Below are 26,129 nucleotides of genomic sequence, written 5' to 3'. Positions count from 1 at the left end.
GGTAAAACTAGAATGAGGCCAAACTACTGATCTTCCCTGTGTTATATTCAAGGGAAAGAAGAAATGTGGCTCCCGAGATCTTGAGACATCTTTGGATTCTGAAAGTCAAATGCCAAGTTGGCTCCATGTGGCATCTACATTTCTACCAGTTTAAAAACAAAAACAAAACACTTCTAAAAAAATCCTGTAAATACTCTTAGACACCTAAGAGTAAGTGAGGAAACTGGTCTCTCCTAAGACTTCAGGCGGAAAGCCCAGCTGCCACCTGTTCCACTGTCTATTTCATCTTCTCTTGTTAACAATGTCAGGTTCACTTCGGACCTTTGTAGTCTCCAAACCACAGGTCCCACCCCCTCCCCAACTGCTGCCACCATTCCCTGGTACCTGACACCACTTCTCTTTAAGATTCATGTGTGATCTTGGTTCTCTGTGTGCACAAAGGGCTCAGTAAGTGATTGCCAGGACTGGGAATGTTGATAAGAAGATTCTTTTGGGGGTAAGCAAAAAGTTCTAAAACTAATAGGCAATAGCTAAGAGGTACAGTGTTTCTTTTCTGCGGTGATGAAAATGTTCTAAAAGTGATCACTGTTGCACATATCTGTGAACAGACTAAAACCAGTGAATTGTAAACTTTAAGTGGGTGAAAATTATGGAATGTGAATTACATCAATAAAGCCATCCTAGGTGGTATGTGATAAAGAGGCTGCCTGCCAATACAGGAGACCTAAGAGATGTGGGTTTGATCCCTGGGTCAGAAAGATCCCCTGGAGAAGGAAATGGCAACCCACTCCAGTATTCTTGCCTGGGAAATCCCATGGAGAGAGCAGCCTGGCAGACTATAGACCAAAGGGTCGCATAGTCAGACACGACTGAAGCAACTTAGCATGCAATGGAAGCATTAACTTGGTAAACTTACTAAAATTCAAGGAATTCTATTGTTTCAAATGTCTGAATTACTGTTATATAACACTTACCAAACCCTATTTTTTCTCCCAACATGATTGAGGTATAGTTTATATAAACTTACCTTATATACCTCAGTCATGCTGGGAGAAAAAATAGGGTTTGGTAAGTGTAACTGGCAGCCCACAACAAATGGCCTCAATGTGCTTCAGCAAAGGCTGCTGTCTGACCCTCCCAGTCCAGAGCACATGTGCTCCCTCTTTCCCACTGGATCTCTCATCTGCACTCAACTCTGCTGACCACTGAACACCCTTCTCCATGCTTTTCTTTGTCCTCTGAGATGCTCTTCTCTCCTGGTCTTCTGTCTCACTCATGAGCACCTCTTGCCCAGTGCGCCTTGGCAGAGGTTTTTGGACTCCCTGTCTCTAATGGCTTTGGAATCTCTCTCCTGAGCTCAGATCAATGCCCAACTATGCTGGATACATCCACATGAATCACCCTATACTTTTTTTTTTAAATACAAGAAAGGCACAGGTTGGTTTTCTTTCCCCATAATTAATTTTTCACAGCATCTCTCCAATCACAAGTATTACAAATGAAAGTGAAAAAAATCACATTTTATAGATTTTAGATTTGTCTTCAGCATTTAGTTCAAATCTCACCATCTTCAAAAAACATTTCTCTTGCAAAACTCATCAGCTAAAAGTTCTACCCAGGCAGTAGGAAGATGGTCTTTGCTAGTCCATGGCTATTCTTCTGCCATTTTCCCTAACCAGTTAGGGTTGAACAGCAGAGTGAGGCACAGATGGTGGGCGTGAGGGGAAGGGACACAAGGGCTAATTTCCCCTAGTACAAGATGGCATCTGAAGCTTGATGGAAGAGCAGAATTGGAGAGACCCGAGGAAGGGTCCAGGCCCTGTATTCAGTCAGAGTCATGGCTGGTAGTGGAGGAGCGGGAGGAGGTATGTTGCCTGCCATGCTTGTGGTGTTTCTGCTGCTTTTTATGATTGTTCTTCATTTTCTTCTGCATCCTTTGTCTGTCACCATTCCTGGTGCTACCATGCCAGGAGCCAATGGGTTCACAGGATACATGCCAGGGGCAGGTGGTGGGTATGGGCAGGGGTAGAGACCTGAGGGCTGGCATCCTAAAGACCCTGGTTGTGGCACAGGATAACAGGGCCCACCAGGGAGAAGAGCTGGATTCCCCTGGGGTGCTCCTGGGGGAGTGGGAAGGTGGGCCTAGAGGAAAGGTAGTGTTGGCGGATGGTGGATGAGCAGGATTGCAACCTTCAGGGTGCTCAATGTTAGGCAGGTGTGGATGTGGCCCTGGCTGCCCAGCACTGGGATTTCACACGTTCAGTGTTTCCTCCAGCTCAGGTCAATATACTCTACAGAGTATCACGCTATACTCTCTCATACATAATCGATCACCATGTCCTACTAAATTCTACCTCCAAAGTCGTTTTTACTTTGATAATTCTCCAACCCTTCTACCCTCACCATCCAGAGCCTGATACTGTAACAGCGTCTAACTGGCCCTTCCTAAGTCCATGCTGCACACAGTAACCTGAGTGATCAATATTCAAATGTGGCCATGTCACTCCTTATCTTTAACACCTTTCAGTGTTATCCCACTGCCTAGAATAAAAACTCAGCTGTACTGAAAATTTGCAGATATTTTAAGGTAGCTCAATCAACATCCAGTCCCACCCACTAACAGCCTGACCTCCTTTCTATAGAGGCTGAGAAACTAAAAGCTGAATTCCCCAGACTCTCTTGCAGCTCTGTTCAGCCTAAGAACTCAGTTTCTTCCTAGTCCCACATAAGACTTGGGACAGAAGTGAGTAATGTGAGACGGTGACTGCTAAGAAGATGTAGTCTCTGGGCAAGCATGGCAGCAGAAGCATTGAGTTCTTCTGAAGCAGCTGTAAAGGAGTTCCACTCCGAGAGTCATACAGGGCAGCTGGGTACATCTATGGCTGCTCTGTTCCTCACTGAACACCACCTTGCAACTCTCCCACAGATTCTGTAAGCTACCTAGTATCTAATAATAAACCCCTTCTGCTTAAAAGAATAGAAAGCTGACACTGCTGTCTGAAACTAAGAACCCCAACACACACCTGACATTCAGCACCTTATAAGACTGAGCTCCTACCAATCCCTCAAGCCTCCTTCCTTCCCACCTTGTACCTCATAACTAAGACTACTATTTCTAGTCTCTGACTTCACTCTTACTTTTCTTTTTGCTTTAAAATTTCTACCTGTCTTTCTTCTCTTGAATGTAGACTTACCCTTTAATATTCAGCTCTACTGGATCACCAGGTTGGCTGAATGTTTCCTTCTCTTAAGTCCCAAAGAATCTGGCAGTATCTCCTTTGCACATGTTGCACACTAAAGATAATGATCTACCTGTAGGTAGATCACACTAGGGACTACATCCTATCTCTGTAACCTCTAAGCCTATCCCCAGTGCTTAGCACACAAAAGGTGATCAAAAAATGTTGCTTGAATTGAATAAACCTAAATCTTCTTTAAGCCCTGACTCTTACTCATGGTTCACCATAGCTTTTTCTTGCGTTTCTACTTTCACTGAATTTGTAAGTGCCCCCAATTTAACCTCTTCATCTAAACTTTCATTTCACCTATTAATAACCTCCAATAAACACCATGGCATTACAGGATGCCCTACTGTGAGCTCCAACTAAGCATGGCCAAAGCAGAAGGCATGCTTCCTTTTAGTGCCTTGCTTATTATGATCATAAAGACCCACCTTACTTGCTTACCCGTCTTCACATCCAACTTACTTTTGTCTGTCTTCACCTTCAGTGTGGGAAGGATCCAAACTGGTTACAGTGACAGATGCTGCTGATTACTAACTCAAAAGCTATTCCTCCCCATTCTTCCTTGCCATCAAAACCATGCTTTTGTTTGGATATTTACCTTCTACTGGCTTGGAAGATGACAATTCCTCAGCCCCAGAAGGGTAAATCAAGATAATTCTCAGTGCCTTAGCCAGTGACTAGAGACAGGGTGTAAGCATGTGATCCGATGCTGGCCTGTTGGCTCTGAAGGGCACTGTACTGGACAGGCTTCTGAGAAAGATCATGCTCCCAAATAAAGAGGAAAGCATATGTACAAATTCTCCACCTCCTCCTCCTCTGTGCTGCTTGTTGTGTGTATAAGAAATGTTTGAAACTGCTACAGCCATCTTGTGACCAAGAGACACTGCCAACAGGATGAAGACATCTGAGTAGAAAGATGGAAACACCTGTTTTCTTAAGGATGTCACTGAGTCACAGACTCAGCCAACCCTGGAACTGCTGTATATTTGCTTTCAGATTATATGAGAAGTAAATGTTCCTGTCCAGACCAATTCTAGCTGAGTATTCTGTTACCTTAAGATGGAAACATTTTGACTGATACTGCTATACTCTTCCATATAATATTAAACTCAATCTATTCCTCCTTACCTGTTCATCATAATCTTTGATCTAAATTCTGGGAATCTTATCTGGTTACTAGCCTTTTTCCACTTTCCTTTATCTACCACAGCAATCATTTCTTGTAGGGTTCTTTTCCTTCTAACTATAAACATATGACCATCCCTATGAAACATATATACAGGAATTTCAGCAAATCCATTCTAGTGAGGATGCCTGCACCGCTCCATTTCTGAACTCCATCTGATAATCTATTCATTAGCCACAGCCTCTTTTCTTCCACCTTTCTCCTTTTTTATCCCAAGACTGCTCTTTCAATTTGTTGAAACCTGGTCCTTGATCCCTTCCTTTCTCCACCGAACCTGAAGCCCTTAGCTGACTACTCAGAGGAGCAACTGACTTCTCTAGTCCTTTTAACTGAGTTACCTAATGTTTTCTGCGTATCACCAATCCTAGGTACAATCGGAGAAAATCACACAACTGAGGCCCTTATACATCAATGATTTCCATCTTAGGTAGGTCCTCAGTGCAGCTAAACATGTTTTTTTTCATGCCCTTTTCCGTGTTCTTTCTTACTGATCTCAGTACTCTCATGTCACAGTCCCATCCCCCCTTTTCAGCAGATAACCCTGACTTAACTTCTCAGAAAACACAGATGAGTTCCTTCAGCTTGATTTATTCACACTTACAAACCAACTCTATCTATTCTATATTCCTTTACCAGCAAATTAAGAGGAAAAACTTCCTTTTTTATGTTCAATGCTAATCTATCAGCTTAAAAAAAAAAAAAACTGTGGTAAAATATATACAACATAAAACTGATCACTGTAGCCATTTCTAAGTGTACAGTTCTGAATAAATAAGTTTATTCACATTGCTGGGCAACCATCATCACCATTCATCTCCGAAACATTTTCATCTTCCTAAACTCTGTACCCATTAAATGATAATTTCCTGTTCCTCTCTCCCTCTAGTTCCTGGCAACCACCATTCTACTTTTTGTCTTTATGAATTTGACTACTCCAGCTACCTCACATAAGTAGAATTAGAAAGTATTTATCTTTTTGTGACTGGCTTATTTCACTTGCCATAATATCTTCCAAATTCATCCATGGTGTAGTATATGTCAGAATTTCTTCCCTTTTCAAGGCTAAATGATATCCCATTATATGTATATACCATATTTTACTTATTCATTCTTCCCTTGATGGGCTGCAATCACCTTTTAGCTATTGTGATTAATGCTGTTATCAATATGAGTGTACAAATTTCATCAATATTCTCTTCATGCTTCAGTAGTCAGGCTTGCTCTTTTTAGCTCTCTTGCTTACTCTTTTTTTTTTTTTTCAAACTCTCCCTCTACTGATTCCTTCCTGTGAGCCTATAAAACATACTCATGTCTCTCATACCATCTCTATAAACATTCTCTAAATCACCCTAAAAACCTCCTTCCAATTTCAGCTCTCCTCTTGAAGTAGACATGACTAGCCAGACTCATCTGGAGTCAGATATCCTTGTCCTGTTTCCCTACTTTTACTGTAGATGGCAAGGTGTGATTCTGTTCTTAGTTATCCGAATAAGCTCAATAAAGGATTCACTGACTCCTACTGTGAGGTATACATTTAGATTCTGATTTCTGCGTGGGAAAATTTTGGTAATGATGACAGGTAAACATAAGAATACATTTTAAACTATCTGTTTGATCTTTAAAAAAATTATTTTTTAGTCTTTTAAAAAAATTATCCTCAGGGAAAACTTGTAATGACAAGTAATCCTCCTTATATGCAGCTGGAAAAGAGCCAATGGTCAGTCAAGGTAACAATGAGAAAAACTCAAGTTTCTTACATTGATGAATGAAGCATTGATGTAATCAGAATCTGGAACTCCTTCAACTGGTGTCAGATGGACTCGAGAGTGGTCATCTAGAAAAAAAATTTTTTTTTCAATTAAATTCAGTTTTATTTTTCCCTGCTCCCAATGCAAGCAGGCCAGTTGTGACGATGCAGAACATACACCTGTATAGGTTGTCACTGCAACACTATTTATAACAGCAAAAATTCAAACATATCTCAACCATAATATGGAATAGTAAGCAGATGATAAAAAAGAAAGTGAATATTCCTATTTCTCGACAATTGCCAATATATATTAGCTTTGTTTTTATTTTACATTTCTTTATAGTCTCAGGTATACAACCTTATAAGTCAACATCTGTAATGACTACAGTGATTACCACAAGTCTAGCTACCATCCATGACCATGCAATAGACCCCCTCCCTTTCATTCATTTTACCCACGTTCAACCCCCTTCCTCTCCAATAATCAATAATCTGTTCTCAGAATCTATGAGCTTGTGTTTGTTTTGTTTTTTTTAGATTTCACGTGAGTGAAATCATACAGTATTTATCTTTCTCTAATTTTCCAAGATAACAGCAATGTATACAGCATACCAGTTATACTAAAAAAATATATACACATTTATACACAAATAAGAAGACAAAAGTATCTATAAACGGCTAGTATAGTGGTCTCTAATTATATTATGCACCCAAAAATACACCAGGAATTTTTAAAAGAATTAATTTTTAAAAAAGCAATTATAAAAATAAAGCAAAGTTCAAACATTTTGCTCTTGCATCCCACTGGATTATGTATATTCTATTCTGGAGGCCACTAGCCTAGAAAAATGTCCATTAAGTTATTGATAAACAGATTCATAATGACTAACTCTGGGAAGGAGTTATGAAGAGAACTCTAAATAAGAATTTTTTTGCAATAAGCAGCAAAAAACTCCACAACAACCACTTTCTATCTGGTCTTAGTGAAATTGTTCTCTTTAACCTCCTAGAAACTTTAGGTCTGCCACAAAAACCTGGTTAAGTACCCCAAATGACTTGATGAGCACCTGGGGATGCCTGGGGAGCCATAAAGACTCTTTCATTCTATTCTTATTACCCAAAGTTTTCACTCTATTCTTATTACTTGTCTTCCCATGATCAATCACCAGATTCCTTCTATCCTCAGAAAACCTGGCTACAGATGCAGTTTCAGTTTGTATCCCAAGAAACCCTACACTCACAAGGCAAGATGTTTACGTATCGATTTTTTTCCTTGTTCTCCTCCTTGGAGGCAGCTTCACAGGTGGCCTGGATAGGACAAGCAGGAAGAGCCTAAAAGGTTAAGAGAAATTACAAGAGTTATTCATAGGGATAAGTACCAGACATGTAAACTGCTGCACCATACTCTGACCTGGCAGCAAGTTCTACCTTTTCTTGGGGAGAAAAAAATATGCCCACATGAATTGCTACAGCCTAATAAAGACAGTGCACCTCTTTTCTAAATAGCTCCTAAGCTACGTAGAGTCCAAATGCCCAGAGGGCTGAATGCCCTTTCCATTACTATAAGCATGCTCTTTACATGATTACTCTATGGTTAGGGGCCCATTACAATGCTAGATCAAAAGGCACCCCCTACCCCTTACTGTATATAGGAGTGGGCAGCATAACTGAAGGGATGGGCCATTTATACCCATGCTGACCACCATGCAAAGTCGATATGCATTTCAAGAGTAAACCACACAGGAGGGGTCTGGATGGTCAGCTGGGTTAGGGGCCTGACAAGCAGGTATGGCAGCCCAGCCTCTAGCATCATGTGGATAAGGTTGGTGGGTGAGACGGCATTCACGGGGATGCAGCAGTTAGAAAGCAGAAGACTTGGATGACGTGACATGGAATCTGCAGCAGTTTTGGAGCAAATGTAAATTAGCTGGCACTGGGAGGTATGGAACAAGTATAAATGGCTTGATATAAGATAGTCTGGACTACATGAACTTGAGCAAATTGGGCAAAGTTTCCCATAAAATTGGGATAATAATATCTGCTACATAAGGAGTAAACAAGATGATCTCATGTCTGGCATAGAATAAGCATTCAATAAATTAAGTTTTAATTTATTATTTATTTATTTAGGAGGAGGAAGCTAAACTTTATTATTTGAACTGTTTTCTTCTTCTATGTTCTATATATTCAAAACTAAGAAAGCAAAAAAAAAAAAAAGAAAGAAATAGTTTAAAATTATAACCTAGACAACCTTCCTGATAAGTGATTTGGAAATATGCTTTAGAAGCCTTAAAAATATTCATACTCTTTGACCTAACAACTCTGGATTCTAGTCTAAATAAAAATCTCAATGCTCAGATTACTTACTTTATTATTGTTTAGAACGACCCCAAACTGAAAACAACCTTAGTATTCAGCAGTAGGGGAACAGTTAAATAAAGTATGGTTTGTGTGTTACTTTTCATTCACTCTTTCAACAAACATAAAATGTGTACCTCTTAGGTACCAGGTTAGGCACAGAGCAAACAGTGGTAAATCAATCATATACATAGCTCTTGCTCTCATGAACAATGCAAACTTGTGGGTGAAAGATGGATATTAAATAAAACAAATAAAGTTACATACCAAGGTATATGCAATGAAAGAACAGAATATTACTAGAGAAAGAATCAAAAGCCCAAGAAATTCCCGAGTACAGACTGAGGGGTAGGTCTCTATGAGGAAGGATGAGTACGGAAAAAAGTATTCCAGGCACAGAAAAGAGCATGTGTGATGATCCAGAGGCAGGAGAACACTTCGTTTGTGTGGGGAAATAAAGTGTCAGGGAGGGTGTTATGCACAACATGTGTTGTGCAAAAAGGGTGTTATAAACAAAGTGTGGTTGGTGGGAATGGCAAGAGGAAGTGGGAGGAGCTTAGTTTAACAAGATCATGTATTTCCATGTAGGTCCTTTAATAGGAAGTTTGAGTTTTACTTTAAGTGCATGAGGAAACCGTTTAAAGTTTTTAAATTGCAGTTCATTCTACATGTTAAAGAATCACTCTGGCTGCTGCGTGGAAAACGGGCTGGGAGGAAGGCAAGTATAGAATGTAGAAAGGCGATAGTGCAAGGAAATAGTCACATCTGCAATGTATCACACAGTTAGAATTATTATATTTAGAGATTGAATGAACAAAAGGGAAGTTGGGGAGAGAAAGAGACAGGAATGAAAGACGCTTGCAGGTTTCTAGCTTGGATAATAATAATAAAGATTAAATTAAGTAAATGCGAGCCTAAAAAGAATCAATTTTGTCAGACAGAAGCAAGACTTTTATGAAGGAACGAATATATTTCCTGGGAACCAGCAGTATAGTGGTAGGAGAAACTAAAGTGAAAGACCACAAGATAACAATAATCATCAAAGTCTCATAGTCCATCTACCTTCACTTACTCAAGAGATTTTCTTTTCACAGTTAAAACCTCAGAGGTCCTCCATGTTATTTCTCTAAGAAAAGCAATTTATTTAGACCCAGTGCTGTCAACACATTAAAGGCGAAAAAAGTTTCCTGGGCTGGAAGATTGGAATTTCCCAATTCACCCACAGTTTGCATTCTCTTCACTAAGACAGGCTAGATTTCCACAGGTTTCCACCTTGATGCAGGATAGGATGAGACAAGATTTTAAAAGCCCTCACGACTAATCATAAGGCATAACTGTTACATCCCTTGTCTAAAATGATATAGAACAGATGTAGAGACAACAAGATTCTTGAAAATAATCCTCAAGGTCAGTAATGACAGTGACCACATCTCACAGTCCTGTCAGCATCCCTAACTCCCCCAGTCTTGATGAAGAAAAGTTAGGTCTCCAGGTCGGTTGAGGCTCCAAAAAGCAAAGTTAGGAAGAAACAGGAGCCACTGTTTGACGAGAGAAAATAAAAAGTTTCCTTTTGAGGACACGTGCTAGATGCAAAATGTCACACTAAAGAGCTGAGGTCAAGGATGAAAACAAGGGGAATCTTATTTCTTTCAGTTTCTACTCTGACAAACTGAGCCTGGATAGCTGGACAGAAGCAGCTAAACCAGAAGGCTCTAAGATGTTAAATTCTCCACAAACAGGAGGTGGCATCAAAGACCATTTCATCCCTTGCTTCAGCCTTTACAGGATGCAAGGCTTTTTTTTTTTTTAATGTCAATTAAAGTTTTTTCTTCAATTTTTACATTTATCTTTTAAAAAAGTATATCCACCACCCAATTTAACTTAGAAAGATGTTCTCTTTAGGTCCTTCCTCATCATGTCTTCTTCCTTCTCTCACAAGTAAATTTGGAATTTTGTACTTATTATCCCTTTGCTTTATTTGTATCCCAAACATTCTGTATCTATAAAAATATATTTTTTATTGTTCAGTCTATTTTTTTTTTTTTAATAAAAATGGAATGATTATCAAGTGGTGACTTGCTTTTTTTGCCCGACATTACATTCTTAAGATTCACTCAGGTTGTTCCATGCAGCTGAAGTTCATTCATTTTAACTACTTGGTAGTCCTTCATTTTTAGTCCATACCAACATTTATCTTTCCATTCTCCTATTGATGAACATTTGGGTTGTTTACAGTTAACAATCTGCTTTGAGCACTAACTGTGTTTCCTCATGCATATGCACATGAGTTTTAGGTATGAGTATGAGTAACCTTATCAGAAGAGGCCAGTTTTTCCAAGTAGTTACACCAATTCACACTCCCACCATCAAAGTGTTCCAGCTGTTATGTATCCTCATCAACAGTTGCTATAATCAGACTTTAAATGTATCAATATAGGTTTACTTTACATTTCTCTGATTATTATTATTAACCATCTTTTCACAGTTTACTGGTCTTTCCTCTTCTGTGAAGAACCTGGTTGAGTGTTTCCCCATTTTTCTACTGGACTGTTTCTTACTAATTTGTAGGGAGTTCTCTATGTGTTCTGGATACTCATTCTATTATCAGTTATAAATGTTATAAGAATTTTTTTCCCCAAGTTTGTGGCCTGCCCTTTCATTTTATGTTATTTGTTTATAAAGAGAAGTTCTGCATTTTAATGTAGTCAAGTTGATCAATCTTTCCCTTTATAAACATTTTAAATCTTAAGAATGCTTTCCTATGAGAGATCATGGTATATTTTCCTACATTATTGTCTCCACATTTTGTCTTTTAAATTTCAGTGTTTACATCAACTGGGACTGATTTTTGGTATGAGACAAGAATTCAATTTCATTTATCCCTACCCAGTCGTCCGAGCACTGTTTATGTAAGGACCCTCCTCTCCCCCTGCGAAACTACAACAGCATTTGTCACCAATATGTTTCCCTTTACACATGAATCTGCTTCTGGGTTCTCTATTTTTTCTGCTGGTCAATCCATCTATTCCAGTGCCAATATAAAACTATCTTACTTACTACACTTTATAATAATTCTTTATATCTGGTAAGGCAGGTCTCCTCACCTTGTTCTTCTTCTTCAGGAATGTCTTGGCTATTCTTGAATCTTTTCTCCTCCATATATATTTTAGAATCAGCTTGTCAAGTTCCACAAAAAACCTGTTGGGATTTTTATTGGAATTGCATTGAATCTATATATCAGTTTGAGGAGAATTGACAACTTTACAATATTGAGCCTTCTAATTCATTGATCTTATCTCTTTCACTAATTAAGGCTTTTTTCTTTAATGTCTTCAAACATTTTAATAATTTTCTCCAAATATTTTATAAATATTGTATTAAATTTATTCCTAGGTACTTCATATTTTGGATGTTACTGTAAATGACATCTTTTAAAAACTATTAGACTTCCTGATTTTGGTTTTATGTATAGAAATGCATTAATTGTTATGCTATTTTTGTATCTATCAACCTTGTTAAGATAACATTAATTCTAATAATTTATCTGGTGAATCTATGAATTTCTCTGGAACAATAATTTCCTCTGTGGGAAAAAAACAAAACTGATTTGTCTCTTTCTTTCCAATCCTTCATACCTTTCATTTCTTTTCTTGCCTTACTGTGCTGTCTAATGTCTCTAGTATAGTAATGAATCTCATTCACTTTAAGTTTGAATCCCCTTCCAAATATCCTGACTCCTCACCAGTGTCTGAACACCCTGCTGTGATGGGGATCCTACTACCTTCCACAGCAGTTCCCCTTATCTTGGAACAGTTTGGTTTAGAAGGACTTAACACCTCGATACACAATTTGTTTCATTTTTCCCTTGTACTGACTATTGTAAAATCCAAGTGGTCAGCTGGTGTATTCTCTGTCCCCTGGAAATCCTGAACCCCCAATTCCCTGCTGAAACCCCAATTCCAAAGCTCCTGACTGCTACTGATAACTCCTGTAGCCTTTGGCTCTGATTCATTTATTTGGAGACAACTCATCCATGTAGAGGCTATTCTGTTTCTGATTCATTCAGTTGCCACACAGTTCTGTTACCATGTTGCACATAAATGTGTCTTTACTTGGAAATTCAATAATTAAGATGTCTCTAAAGATGCAGGGCCCTGACTGGGTTGTGTGTGTGGGGGTGTGGTTCACATTTCACAAATCACAGACTTTGACCACTTCACTGCCCCTCCAGTTCTTTTCCTCACTTATTCCTTTCACTTCAGGAGCTAACTAAATTCTATCTATTTATTAAACCTTAAACAAGCTTTAGGGACCTCAATAAGTGACTTTTCAAACTCTTGCTTAAAAAAAAAAAATTCAATACTTTCTTCTGAGATAAATGCTGGTCAGTAAAAAAAGTTCCAGCTTGTAACTTTAAGACAAAGTTCCATTACCCATAACTTTCAACTATGGTGGGGCTTCATAGAAATGAAAGGCCACACTCTCTGGTCTGTCAGATATCTGAAAACAGCTGTCATTTCCTATGCTTATTGTTTCTTCAGCTGTTCACCTCCATGGTCCAGTTTTTCTCTAAAACAAATTCCCTTTTAATGTTATTCCTTTTCACAGAGACCTAATCACAAGACTCTTGGCACAGCTCACTCTGGGTACACAACTCTTTATTCTATATGCTACACATTCATTAAAGCATAATGGATATTATGCTAAAGCTAATAAGCTTGAATAGCTTTATTTACTATATTAAAAAAACTTTTTTATTTTAAAGCCTGCTTTTAAAAGTATTATCTGAAACTATGCTTGCTGTAAAAGAAAGTCAAATAGTTCAGTAGAAAGTGGAAGTTCCCTATCATCTTTATCTTCTACCCATCCTTGTAGGCAACCACTGATTACAGTTCAGTGTTCCTTCAGACTTAAAAAAATAAAATAAATAAAAGCATTAATACACTCACACACAGACATACATATATTTTTTAAAGGGGATTATACCATGTAATGGAGAAGGCAATAGCAACCCACTCCAGTACTCTTGCCTGGAAAATCCCAAGGACGGAGGAGCCTGGTAGGCTGCAGTCCATGGGGTCGCTAAGAGTCGGGCACGACTGAGCGACTTCATTTTCACTTTTCACTTTCATGCATTGGAGGAGGAAATGGCAACCCACTCCAGTGTTCTTGCCTGGAGAATCCCAGGAACAGAGGAGCCTGGTGGGCTGCCGTCTCTGGGGTCGCACAGAGTCGGACACGACTGAAGCGACTTAGCAGCAGCAGCAGCAGCAGCAGCAGCAGCAGCAGCATACCGTGTAAAGTCACCAAAATAGTGATTTTTTCCCCCATATTTTTCTATGTTGACATTTATTTTAACAACAGTACAGAATTTCATAATAGATGAGAGAAATCATTTAGCCACTTGGCTATCTAACAAATACTTTTCATTTTATTTTCTTTGCTATTATAAGTAATGCTATAATGAACATCCTTGTAAAAATATATGTGTGGTTTTTCTTGTTAGAGTCTCATAAATTAGGTCAGATAGTATAAGCATTTGAAATTTGGTTGATACTGCCAAATTATCCTCCCAAAGCTCTATCAACTTAAAACTCCTCCTACCTGTGTGTAAGATTGTCTTTACCCCCATACCTGTCCATACTTGATATGAATCTTTGAAAATTTTCAAATCTAACAGGCCCCCCAAAATGGTTAGTTTTAATTTGGATTTCCTGATTACTAGATATAGCTGAGTTTGTTTTCCTACGTTTATAGACCATTTGCTTTTCTTCCCTGAATTTTTCTTCCCAATTTTTCTCCTGAAACGTTTACTTTTTTCTCATAGGTTTGGAGAATCTCTATACATTATGGAAAATTCTCTTGTCTACCTGTGGCAAATAGTTTCTTCCAGTTGGCCACTTTTTTAAGGTGTCATTTTTAAGAGACACTTAACATTTTAATACACTTATTATCTTTCAATCTATTCCATTCTAGCTTCTGAATTTTGAGTTTTGTTTACAAAGGCCTTTCTCACTCTATGATTATAAGAATATTATTCTATGATAGTGGACACAAACTGGTGTGTTTGTCCTATGGTTATTTCTCCTCTTTCCTGTCAGGGCTGACCAATGCAAGCACAGTCACACCGTACCTACACTGTGCCATCTAAATTCCCTCTTCTAGGATTTTGAAACTCAGGAAGCAGCAGAGGCTTCCCTAGAGGGCCCAGAACCACCAAGATAGGATCTGCTCAGTCCAGGGGCTGGTTGTCTATCTCATCTTTTGATTCTGCCAGGTTCCCCAGTATCTTCCCAATTGATGGTTTTAATTTTTTGCTTAATTGAGATGACTTCTCTTGCTTTTAAGCTCACTTAGCAGTTAGTAACAGAGGGTGGGGTTGTAGGTGAGAGACTGATGGGGGAAATGCAGGTGATGTGAACCTAATCACTGAGTTCAGATGAAGGGAAAGAACTGTTAGTCAATTTTCATTACGGGAAAGAGCAAGCCACTTATACCTCATGACTCTACAACAGTTACTTCAGTTACTGACTTGCTTGCCATCACCTGGGATGTGTTCTAGCTGATGGTAAAGGAATTTAGGGAGAGGGGAGTCCCAACTAAAAGGAGAGAAGAGACACTGAAACCAAGTAACAGAATTATTTCTAACAATTTTAGACAACAAAACAAGAAAAAGACCAGCTCCAACATCAAATATTCATCTCCAAAGACACCATAAAATTCAGGGCCCTTCTATGATTGTGCTATGTATTTTGCTGAACCAAAAGTTAAGGTTTCAGAATTTTGCTGATTACTAAGTGTTAACGCCAATGGAATTCACATCTTTTCTTGGTTGGTCATGTGAAAGACAAGCTTTTAATTATCTAGTGAGAAAATTATCTCTTGAATTATCAAGTGAGATAACTGAAATGATGCAAAAATGAAACAACAGTTGGAGAAAACTAACTTCTAAAAATCTCTATTGTGCTCTTCACTGCATCCTGCTTTGATGATGAAAACTGCCCCATAACCCAGCTCTCATTGCTCATGGATAATCAGGATGCAAGCATAACACAATCTGGAGAAAATATAAAAGAAGGTAGAAAAGCAAAGAACTAACACCCAGAAGAAACTACAGGAATTCACTGAGTTGGATCATCAAAAACCATAGGAATAACTGTTGAAATAGATTTTGAGAATGTTAGATCAAGGACGGATCTAATTCTAATTGTTGAATAGGGCCATATTTCTAGTTATGGCATGGTTAACTGAACTTCTGCGTTAGTGTACCTGCTTAGGAAACTGGCCACAATTCTAGTGGTGGAGTGGCCAGTGGGAACCTGGACTGAAAGCTGGGTTCAATGAAAAGCCAGAAAGCCCTTGGGACAAAGTAGAGGAGATCAGTGTTATAGGGGATCCAACAGGTTCAACCTTCTTACTGACATCTTCATCATGTCCTTGACAGGCTCTATAATGCATGCCTTAATAGAGGGTGCACACTGGTGAGGAAAGCACCTGAATCTTTTAGAAGAAGGAACTGACATCAAAATGGGATTCTTGATCTTAGTGAAATGAAAAAAAGCTTCAGAGGCCACACCATGACCTCCAGAACAAATGCAAGCTGCTGGAGTAATAATCTCCCTTTATCAAAAGGCTAGGTCCCAGGCAAGTCACAGAAATCCTAACTGTGACAGGAGACTTAAAAGTTGTGGGTAACAATGAGAAAACCCATTTACATGTGTGAGTTTACTGATAGCATGAAGCAAGTGCTCAGTAACTACTAGTATTAACTATTCTGATGCTTCCTATTACTCCCCATATAAGTTACCAAACAGATGAGATGACAGTTTTTAGGAATGTCAGTATACAGCATACACAAATCATGTGGAGCTGCAGATTTGCAGATGCTTTTCCACATGTGCTCACATTCCTAAAGATTAATATAACCCTGAGTACCTGGAATTTCACTATTAATAAGGCAAGTGTACTTATTTTTTCCTTTACGATGCACAAAGACTACACATGCAGTTTCCCTTCCTCATGGCAGGAGCAGCTTCAGTGATAAATCATCTTGACCTCTCTCTGCTGTGATCTGGTTCACTGGGGTTTTGTCTTTGTTTCACAGGACATCACCCTGATAACTATGCTGATACAAGAAGCTAACAGGACTTGGAGAACAGGATATTATGTATCTTAGATGTACATGATAGACATAAAAATAAAAGTATAGTGGCTTGCCACCTAGGCCAAGTTTTCTGAAAGTCAAAGGCCCACAGCACGTCACCGTCTACCGTAAAGAACAAGTTGCTACTCCTTGCCCCTGTGCCCCCAACCTCTGCCCACTTGAAGGAGGAGGAGTGATGCTTGCTGTGCCATTACAGACTTTGGAGACAACACCTATCTCATGCTGGTGTCCTGGTCTGACTCATTTGTTGAGTGATCTAAAGAGAAGGCTCTTTAGCTGATCCAGGCCAGAGAAATGAATTCTGGTAGGTTTTGGGGGCCCTAAGTGTCTCTGGTTAAAGCTGAGCAGGAGAACTGCAATGAAATAACCTTAGAATCTGGGGAAAAGATCATGATCCTGTCAGCAACATCATGTTTCTAGTTCAACATTGGGCTCTGGTAATGATGTAAGCCTGGCCATGGGACACTAGATATCCATGACCTTAACTGCTCATTATAAACTTAGTGTTGCTCAGTCGTGTCTGACTCTTTTGCAACCCCATGGACTGTAGCCCACCAAGCTCCTCTGTCCATGGGATTTTCCAGGCAACAATACTGGAGTGGGGGTACTTTCCTGGAAGTTCAGTGGCTAAGATTCCACACTCCCAATGCAGGGGGCCTGGGTATGATCCTGGTCAGGGGACGAGATCCCACATGCCACAGCTAAGAGTTCCCATGCCACAGCTAAAAAGATCCTGCATGCTACAATGAAGATCAAACATTCCGCATGCTGCAACCAAGACCTGACACAGCCAAATAAAGCAAAATAAAAAAAGAACACTGGAGTGGGTTGCCATTTCCTTCTCCACGGGATCTTCCTGATTCAGAGATCGAACCCACGTCTCCTGCATTGGCAGGCAGATTCTTTACCACTGAGCCACCTGAGAAGTCCAAATTTAGTATTATGTAAGTCTATAGGCTATAAATTGGGACATGTCCAGAATTCAGCTGAAATGGATGTGTACAGAACACACGCCACACACCCGCTCCTTCAATAGATTCCACTGACTTCCTGATGATACTAACAGTTGACTAAGGGAGAAAAAAAGTCCAGCCTAGTGTACTAATGGCTCTGTGAGTCATGCTAGCCCATTCTGGAGGTAGACGGCTATGGGATAATCTACTTAGGTATCACTCCGAATAAAAGAGAAATTCAGCTGGTGAACAGAACTTCAAGCAAGGTATCACACTATCCACTTCACTGGATCTCAGGATCTAAGCTGACCCCTGGGTAGTAGATAACTGGGACAAGAAAGACAGGAAATATGTATTACACTCCTTGTGTATGCTCACCAGATGGCACGCACTGTAAGAAGCCAAGAGACGCTGATCAGCTCTTTCCCTCACCACCCCAACTGCACATATGTGGCCATGGTAGCACAGCAATTGGCTGGCACAATACCTATCTGAATTTGCCTACCATGCCTCTTAGGAACACCACCTCTACCCAGATATTTGTTATGGATCTCAGGGAATTATCTCCAAACAAAGAATTCATTTCACAGAAAAAATATGGCTACAGGGCCACGTACTCATTACTCAGAAGTAGCTTACACCATAATTACAAAACAACAGAATGCCTACTGGAAACCTAGCTTAGTTGAGGCTAGAGTGCTATCTTGTGGGATAAGGTGAAATGTTCTTAATCAATAATGAGTATTAAATGGTGGTGTTATTCTAACAGCCAGAAAAAGGGGTCCATGTTATTACTTAACTCTTCCCTGGTAAATGGTCTTCTGCTTTACCTCTTGCTTCCCTGCCATCTATTCTCCAAATTGTAGCTAGTGATTTTCTCAGACTGTAAGTCTGACCACACCACTCTCTACTCCAAGTCCTTCAGTGGTGGAGCAAATATCCCAATAATCATTCCTCCTTTCCTCCTTGCTACAAGAGCTTCCATTCTATGGGTTATCCACCCATCTTCTACATGACACAGGAATAACCTGGACTGGTCTCCACCAGGTGCAGTAAGTCTATTTCTTCCTTGCCTATGACTAGTTTGTGACAGAATATGTGACCAGGTAAGTCCCCAGAAGCTTTTGGGAAAGTTTTCCTCACTAGTAAAAGGAAACACACAGGAAGAAACAGTCACCCCTTTCCCCCTGGACTTGTTTACCTCCATTTGTGCCTACAACTAGGGCAGCCATTACTTTTTTAGGGGGCCGTGATGCATGGTTTATGGGGTCTTAGTTCCCCAACCAAGGACTGAACCCAGGCCCTCAGCACAGAATATGCAGTGTCCTAATCATTGGACCACCAGGGACTTCCCTGGGCAGCCAGTTTGGCAACATGAGGGCACCCAGCCTAAGAAACAGGGCTGACACATGGCTGAGTGGAAAGGTTTGAAGGAGACTGAGAGTTCAGCAATGCCCAGGTTGATGAATTAGCCAATTCTGGAACTGTTCTTGTATCTTCAAATCCACTCCCCTCTCCCTAATCATTACCACTTTACATCAGTTGGATCAGCACCTCTGGTCTAACTGCTGCAGCCCCTAACTGTATTTCCTGTTTCTATCCTGGTCTCACCATTTTCTTTTCTATCCTGGCTATTCCCTAACCACCAGAGTCATTTTTTTCAAAATACAAACCTGGCTGGTCTGTGGCTTTCCACCTCTCTCATGACAGTCTACAGGATCTACAGTCTGGCTCAGTCTTATACATTTTCATCTCCCTCAAGTCTCTGCCTTTCAGCCATTCACAGCTTTTACTATTCTTTGAATGTGCCTTCCCTCACCCACTGTCACTACTGACAGATTGATTCTGATATTCCCAGTACCTGGAATGTTCCCCATCTGCCTTTCCCCAACGCCCTTGCCTATGATTGGGTCTCAATTAAAACATTGTTTTGTTTTTTTTTTTTAAAGTAAATTCTGAATTAGTGGACTGGGATCAGCAACTCGTAGATTCACAAACATGGTCTGCTTTCTTGAGGGATTTATAAAACATACAAATGTAAACACTACCCAAAATGAGGCCTGTGCTCTGCAATCTGCCATGGTCCTCATTTTCCACAATGACTTCCTCCTGTTGTCTACTCAAGATACCCTGGGACCCCTTGGCTCTAGACTCTAAAGGCCACGCCTCTTAATATAGGTTCCCATGCCTCAGCACCAGTTCTTCATGTTCTCCAGTTCTTCATGTTCTATACTGCTGTTTGAACTTATACACCAAGTTCCCTGAATGCAGGGACTATCTGCTTTTGCTCCCCTTGCACCTCACATATATTAGATGTCTGGATAAGTAAATAAAAGTAACAGACGCAATGATGAATGAATGGATAAATGGGTAGATGAGGGAGGCAAGGCAATTTTTTTTTTCATTTCCTGTCCATGATCACATAGAAAAGAAGTCAGATGAACCTGGTAAAAACTCCTCACCTCTTAACCTATTAGAAACCTGTTTTCTACCCCATCACTCAAAAGGCTTGACTTAGGTCTGCCTTTCTCCCTGCTGATACACCAGCCTCAGTAAAGAACTCACGTTGAATTCCTCTCTGAAGAGCTTATTGTCATCAGCCATTCTCCGGTTAATCTCCTCTTCCAGCTTGTCCACAGGCAGGGGCGGATACTTCCTGTTGGTGCTCGGGGACCTGGCCAGAAGTGGTACGCTCTGGGGTTCTGCGGTGCATAAGGGGGAAGGTTGGTCAGGTGCCTTTGGGACACAGCCCTTCTCTGGAGACCAAATTATGGGCTCTAGCTCATGGGCCAGTCCTGCTCTCAATTCTTTTTTTCTTTTAGGACGGGGAAACTCCTATTTTCTCCATTTTTCTTCTCCATGAAAGTCCCCCATGTCATTCAGGGGTGTCTTACCCACATCCTCAGTGCGGCCATTGGATAAGCGGAAAGAATTGGAATGGCTCCCAGCTTGCTTGTATTTCTTAAACCTAATGAGAAAATGTTCACAGTGAAACACTAAGCATGGAGTCAGAGAGACCAATCACTGGTTTGTAGTTCCACTTATCAATTCAGCCTTTAAACACTGAAGCAGCTCCAGTGGAGACTGAGCACCTCAGTGTGCTCTTGCTTAAGCAAGAGAATTCAACCCCACAGTATTTTCTCATTGGAATGGCTCCTTTGCACAGTTCCAGGATTTGCTGCAAATCACAGCCACATCAGGTGGAGACACTGGGTAGGATATGTGGGTATAATAAAGTGGAGGGAGATCAAAGAGTATCAAACAAAAATCCTGGTACTTTCTGGGTGTAATAAGAGAGAAACTTAGAGCTTCAGACTTGTTGGCACAGGTCTGGCCAAAAGTCTTCTGCAGAAAGATAGGAGACACAAGACAAACTATAGGGGTGTACGAGGTGTTCCCCTCGTAGGGTGTTCCCCTATCTTTATCCATACAGAAGAACAGAGGGAGCCCAGGGTAGCTTAAGCCAAAAATAAGAGCAGAGTTAAACTCAGTCAGGGCAGTGACTCCAGTAGGAAAAGAACAAATGTACCTCCCACTTCCCTCCCTTGGGTTTCCCTTCCTGGCTTTTGCTCCCTGTTTGAGGAGCAGTATCTAGAAGACCCTGGAAGAAAGTCAGGAAGAGGAACCCTGTTGCTTACATGGTTCAGTTCAGCACACCCAGTCAGGGGCGTAGCTGGAGGGGTATGGGGTCAAAGCCACAACCAGAAATAAAGTAGACCTTAACTGAACACATAATCTCCACTGGGGCGCTTTCAGGGGTTGTTTCAATAGGGCTAGGTCTGAAGACCTTAAAATGCTGATCGGTAACAACAGACTGTGGCATCTTCCCTCAACCTCTAAACCACGGTCCTGGGCTTTAGGATGAACTGGAGTTGAGGGACTGGACTTGGGACAGATGGAAGCAAAAAGAAGGGGCTGGGTGTTAAGACTATACAAAATTTCAACAACATTTTTAAGCAGAATTTTAATCTTAGGAAAGCTACCATGAGTCATTCCCTCTATCCTACTCATTGTCCTTATCCTACTGTCTTTTGGACTTGTGGGCTTATCGAGAACCTGGGGTACTGAAACAGAGTCCACAAGAATGCAGAAGCATCAGCATGCTCACCTTAACATGTACAAAACTATGATAATAAACACGATCACTAGCAGAGAGGACAGGGCCACCATCACTGCAATAATTGGCGTCTCATCTGAAATCAAGAGAACAAAACATGTTGTTAACCACTGTAGGTAATGGAAGGCTTCAGTCCGCTGCTCAGGGAAACACTCAGATGAGGAAGAACAACTCTTCCAAATGCTTATGTATTGACAGATGGAGGAGGAAAGGGAGAAAAGAGAAGAGTGCCAGCCCAGGGCTACTGGGCGAAGAGGAGGGTACAGCAAGGTAAAGGCCCAGGGTGACATGCCCACCCGACCTGACTTATCATACATATGTTTATTCTCTGTTTTCCTACATTAAAATGAAAGTTCTTTGAAGGCAGAGACTGCTTCTTTCACTGCTATAGAGCCTAAGACAAAACCAGTGCTCAGCATGTAAGAAATACTCAAATATTTGAAAGCATGAACACATCCAGTCCTGATGGCAAGCTGGGGTGCAGGCCCAACAGTGTACTTTCTCCCAGGCTCAGTGGGCTCCATGAAGATGGGAGAGAAAGGAAAAAGGACAATTTTCCTATCATAAATGCAAACAGTTTCCTGGAACAGAGAATACTGTTCCTGATTAAAGCAAGGAGACATTATTGGATCTTTAAGCGCTGTGTGTCTAAAACAGCTGGTTACTCTGATCTACCTCTTTCCACAGTCATCCTTTTCTACCTCTTTCCACCAGGACCCCAACTACAGCAACATCTGGCCTGGAGGAGACACAGTAACTCTGCCCTCCATTCCACAGGGCCTGGCTTCCTTTCCACCCCATAATGAGCCTCACCCTCCTCCTGCACTTTCATGCCCCTGCCACGAACTACACAACCAGTATGAATTTGTAACTATCTTCACCGTTTTCCACCCTTTCTAGCAGCATCACTTTCTGCCCTCTGCAGCAGATCCCTCCATGTAAAAGTCAATCCTGTCACATGTGGTCTGTATTACATCTGTTACTGTCACCTCAAGTATCTGTCTTCTTGACCTCACTGACCTTCTTCCTACCACCAATAGCCAGTCCCATGTCTCTCTTCACAGTTATCTTATAAAACAGTTGTCTTCTCTAACCTCTTACCTCTGGGTACTCCATACTCTATTTTGCTCTGACACCTACCCTGAATGCACCCTTTAAATGCATTCCTCATGAAGGACACCAATAAATGGCAAATTGCCAAATCCAACGGAAACATTCCCACCCTCATCTGATTCAACCTCTTACTAGCATTCATCCAAAAAATATTTATGGACCCACACTGTATGCCAGACACTGTTCCATTGACTGTGAATAGAGAAGTGATTAAACAGACAACTGACAGTGAGCTGACATTCTGGGGGAAGAAGGAGAAAACTGATCATAAACAATTTCAGAGATAAGATACATGATGAAAAGAAGGGTAAGGGGATACAGAATGATGGGGTTTGGGAGAGGGCAGTGGCTGGCTATGTTAAGAGTAGTTTGGGAAGGTCTGAAGTAGTTACCACTGAAGTGAAGTCGCTTAATCGTGTCCGACTCTTTGCGACCCTGTGGACTGGAGCCTTACCAGGCTGCTCAATCCATGGAATTCTCAGTTACACTGAGCAGAGGTATGAATAATGTGAAGAAGTGTATCACAAAAAGGTCTGTGCAAAGAGTTTTCTAGGCCCAGGGACTAGTGAGCATAAGAGTCCTTAATAGTTTTGTGGGTTCAAGAAAGAGCACAAAGACCAGTTTTGGTACAGGATGTGGCTGGAGAGGTTGGCAGGAATGAGAAGACTCTGTACGCCACAGTAATGAGTGTGGATTTAATTCTGAATGTGATGAGAAACACAATGTGACTGGTGAGTTTGAACAGAGAAGATATATAAGTAGACTTACATTCTTAAAAAGATCAGGTAGGCAAACTAACTTGTAAGTAGCAGTCTTAAGGTAGGAGATAACCCAGGAGAATGTGGTGTCATGAAAGCCAAGAAGAGTTTTTCAAGACGGCGGGAGTAATCAACTCAATCAAATACTATAGACAGATTAAGTAGGAAGAAAACAGAGAAGTGAAACTTGATTCGACAAGAGGGCAGTTATTGGTAACCTTCTCAAAAGAGCGGTTTCGGTTAAGTTATTGAGAAAGCCTAAATGGAATGAAATAAAGATGGAAAGAAAAGACAGTGAAACACCGATTCCTTATCTGAGGTGAGGACTTTCATCATCAAGAGATGCAGAGAAAAGCAGCAGCTGGAGGCAGAGGCAAGATGGAAAGTTTGTCTGTTTTTATAGAGATGGGAAATATTATATCATGCTTCTTTGTTAATGGGAGCTGGCATGCAACACATACCCTGGTATGTGAATCTCATATTAAAATGAGCATTCAAACTGGCTGACTACTCCCTCCTCTTTGAAGAACTTTCTTCTCTTCAGTTTCCACGAGAAAGCACTCTTCTTCCAGTCCCTTGGCTGCTTTATATTTTCCCTCATCAGTTCCTTTTCTCACACAGAACTTTAACTGTCTGATTTACTCAGGGCTTTGTCCTTGGCACTCTTCTCAATACTCATCCAGTTGATCAGACCAGGCTGGAAGCTTAAGTTATTATGCTAGCAATTTCCACATTTGCACTGCTTGGTCAGACTTTTCTTCAAACTTTTCTGAAACTATCTTACCTCTACTTTAAATTTCACAGGCAATGCCACCTTCCTGTGTTAAAAAAGTTTCCTTCACCAGTAACTCAATAGTTAGCACTGCCATCCATCTACTCTACTGCTCACCTAAGAATTTTAAGAATTCCCTTAATTTCTTCCTTAGGCTTATCTTCTATATGCAACTCAGCTGCAAGTAGTATTTTATTTATTTTTTAAAAATAGCCTCTCATCTTATTTATTTATTGTGCTGCGTTGCATCTTAGTTGTGGGGCTTAGATGCTCTGTGGCATGCGGGATCTTCGTCCCCTGACCAGGGATTGAACCTCCATCCCTTGCATTGCAAGACAGATTCTAAACCACTGGATCACCTGGGAAGTCCCTGCAAGTAATGTCTTGGTACTAAAACCAACACCTCAAATTTGTCTGCCTTTTTTCCCTTTTGTTGCTATCACTCTAGTCTAAATCTCTGTCTTTTCTCATCTTAATCACATCCCCAATCACTGCCTTCTCCAGAGGGCTGTATATCAGGTATTAAAAGAAGGTAATTAAATCCCACTGCTGGGCATACACACTGAGGAAACCAGAAGGGAAAGAGACACATGTACCCCAATGTTCATCGCAGAACTGTTTATAATAGCCAGGACATGGAAGCAACCTAGATGTCCATCAGCAGATGAATGGATAAGAAAGTTATGGTACATATACACAATGGAGTATTACTCAGCCATTAAAAAGAATACATTTGAATCAGTTCTAATGAGGTGGATGAAACTGGAGCCTATTATACAGAGTGAAGTAAGCCAGAAGGAAAAACACCAATACAGTATACTAACGCATATATATGGAATTTAGAAAGATGGTAACAATAACCCGGTGTACGAGACAGCAAAAGAGACACTGATGTATAGAACAGACTTATGGACTCTGTGGGAGAGGGAGAGGGTGGAAAGATTTGGGAGAATGGCATTGAAACATGTAAAATATCATGTAAGAAACGAGTTGCCAATCCAGGTTCGATGCACGATACTGGATGCTTGGGGCTAGAGCACTGGGATGACCCAGAGGGATGGTATGGGGAGGGAGGAGGGAGGAGGGTTCAGGATGGGGAACACATGCATACCTGTGGCAGATTAATTTTGATATTTGGCAAAACTAATACAATTATGTAAAGTTTAAAAATAAAATAAAATTTAAAAAAAAAAAAAAGAAGAAGGTAATTAGAAGACATCTGGCTCAAGATAGTGGGCTGAATCCATAATTGTATTTTTTCCTCTTGCCAAAAGGACACTGAAATGATAGAAGAAACAGACTGGCATCAGTAGACCAGAAACTTTGAGGGATTTGTGGAAGACAAAGCAGATGGACTTAGACTGCTAAAGAGATGAGAGCTAAAGAAACTCCAGGAGAGAGGTAGTACTAGTTCTACCAGCCTGGGCTGAGAAACACCTCAAACTCAGAGTCAACCAGGACTAGGGATAAAAGTAGGCTCTGAGATAGCAGAGTATTTAACCAAAGGCTCACCAACCACAGCTTGTATACAGACAAGCTGTGGTTCAGTTGGAAAAACAATGCTCTATACAGAGAGGAAGTGTGCTGATGGCTCCTTTATTAAATATACATAAATAAATAGAAGTTGCATATATATTTTATACCTTATTATGGAAAACTTTCAAACTCCCACAGGGAAAAAGAGAACACTACAATAAATCCCTATGCACTTAT

General features: G+C 40.5%; 1 protein-coding gene and 1 pseudogene across 28 annotated transcripts in view; both read right to left on the bottom strand.

Annotated features, from left to right (window-relative positions):
- The window catches only part of PTPRA (protein tyrosine phosphatase receptor type A), a 169,397-nt gene that overhangs the window by 22,921 nt on the left and 120,347 nt on the right, over positions 1-26,129 (bottom strand). For 14 of the 28 annotated variants that reach the window (XM_086333183.1, XM_086333190.1, XM_086333178.1 and 11 more), the window contains 6 exons: positions 21,765-21,849; positions 20,551-20,624; positions 20,222-20,358; positions 11,644-11,737; positions 7,423-7,513; positions 6,189-6,265 (listed from right to left, as the gene is read on the bottom strand). In XM_086333183.1, coding sequence (XP_086189309.1) covers positions 6,189-6,265; positions 7,423-7,513; positions 11,644-11,737; positions 20,222-20,358; positions 20,551-20,571 — 420 coding nt within the window. In that variant the 5' untranslated portion in view covers positions 20,572-20,624; positions 21,765-21,849. The remainder of the gene's footprint in view (positions 1-6,188; positions 6,266-7,422; positions 7,514-11,643; positions 11,738-20,221; positions 20,359-20,550; positions 20,625-21,764; positions 21,850-26,129) is intronic. The other 14 variants (XM_086333167.1, XM_086333169.1, XM_086333175.1 and 11 more) reach the window with 1 other exon arrangement.
- On the bottom strand, positions 1,686-2,251 carry LOC147360676 (proline-rich protein 13 pseudogene; annotated as a pseudogene).

This window comes from Bos grunniens, chromosome 13, assembly GCF_055505025.1.
Source record: "Bos grunniens cultivar Pamir isolate PY7600 chromosome 13, Bosgru_T2T1.0, whole genome shotgun sequence".
Classification (NCBI taxonomy): Eukaryota; Metazoa; Chordata; class Mammalia; order Artiodactyla; family Bovidae; genus Bos; species Bos grunniens.
The sequence above is the reverse complement of the archived record's forward strand: the minus strand, read 5'-3'. Positions and strand labels throughout refer to the sequence as shown.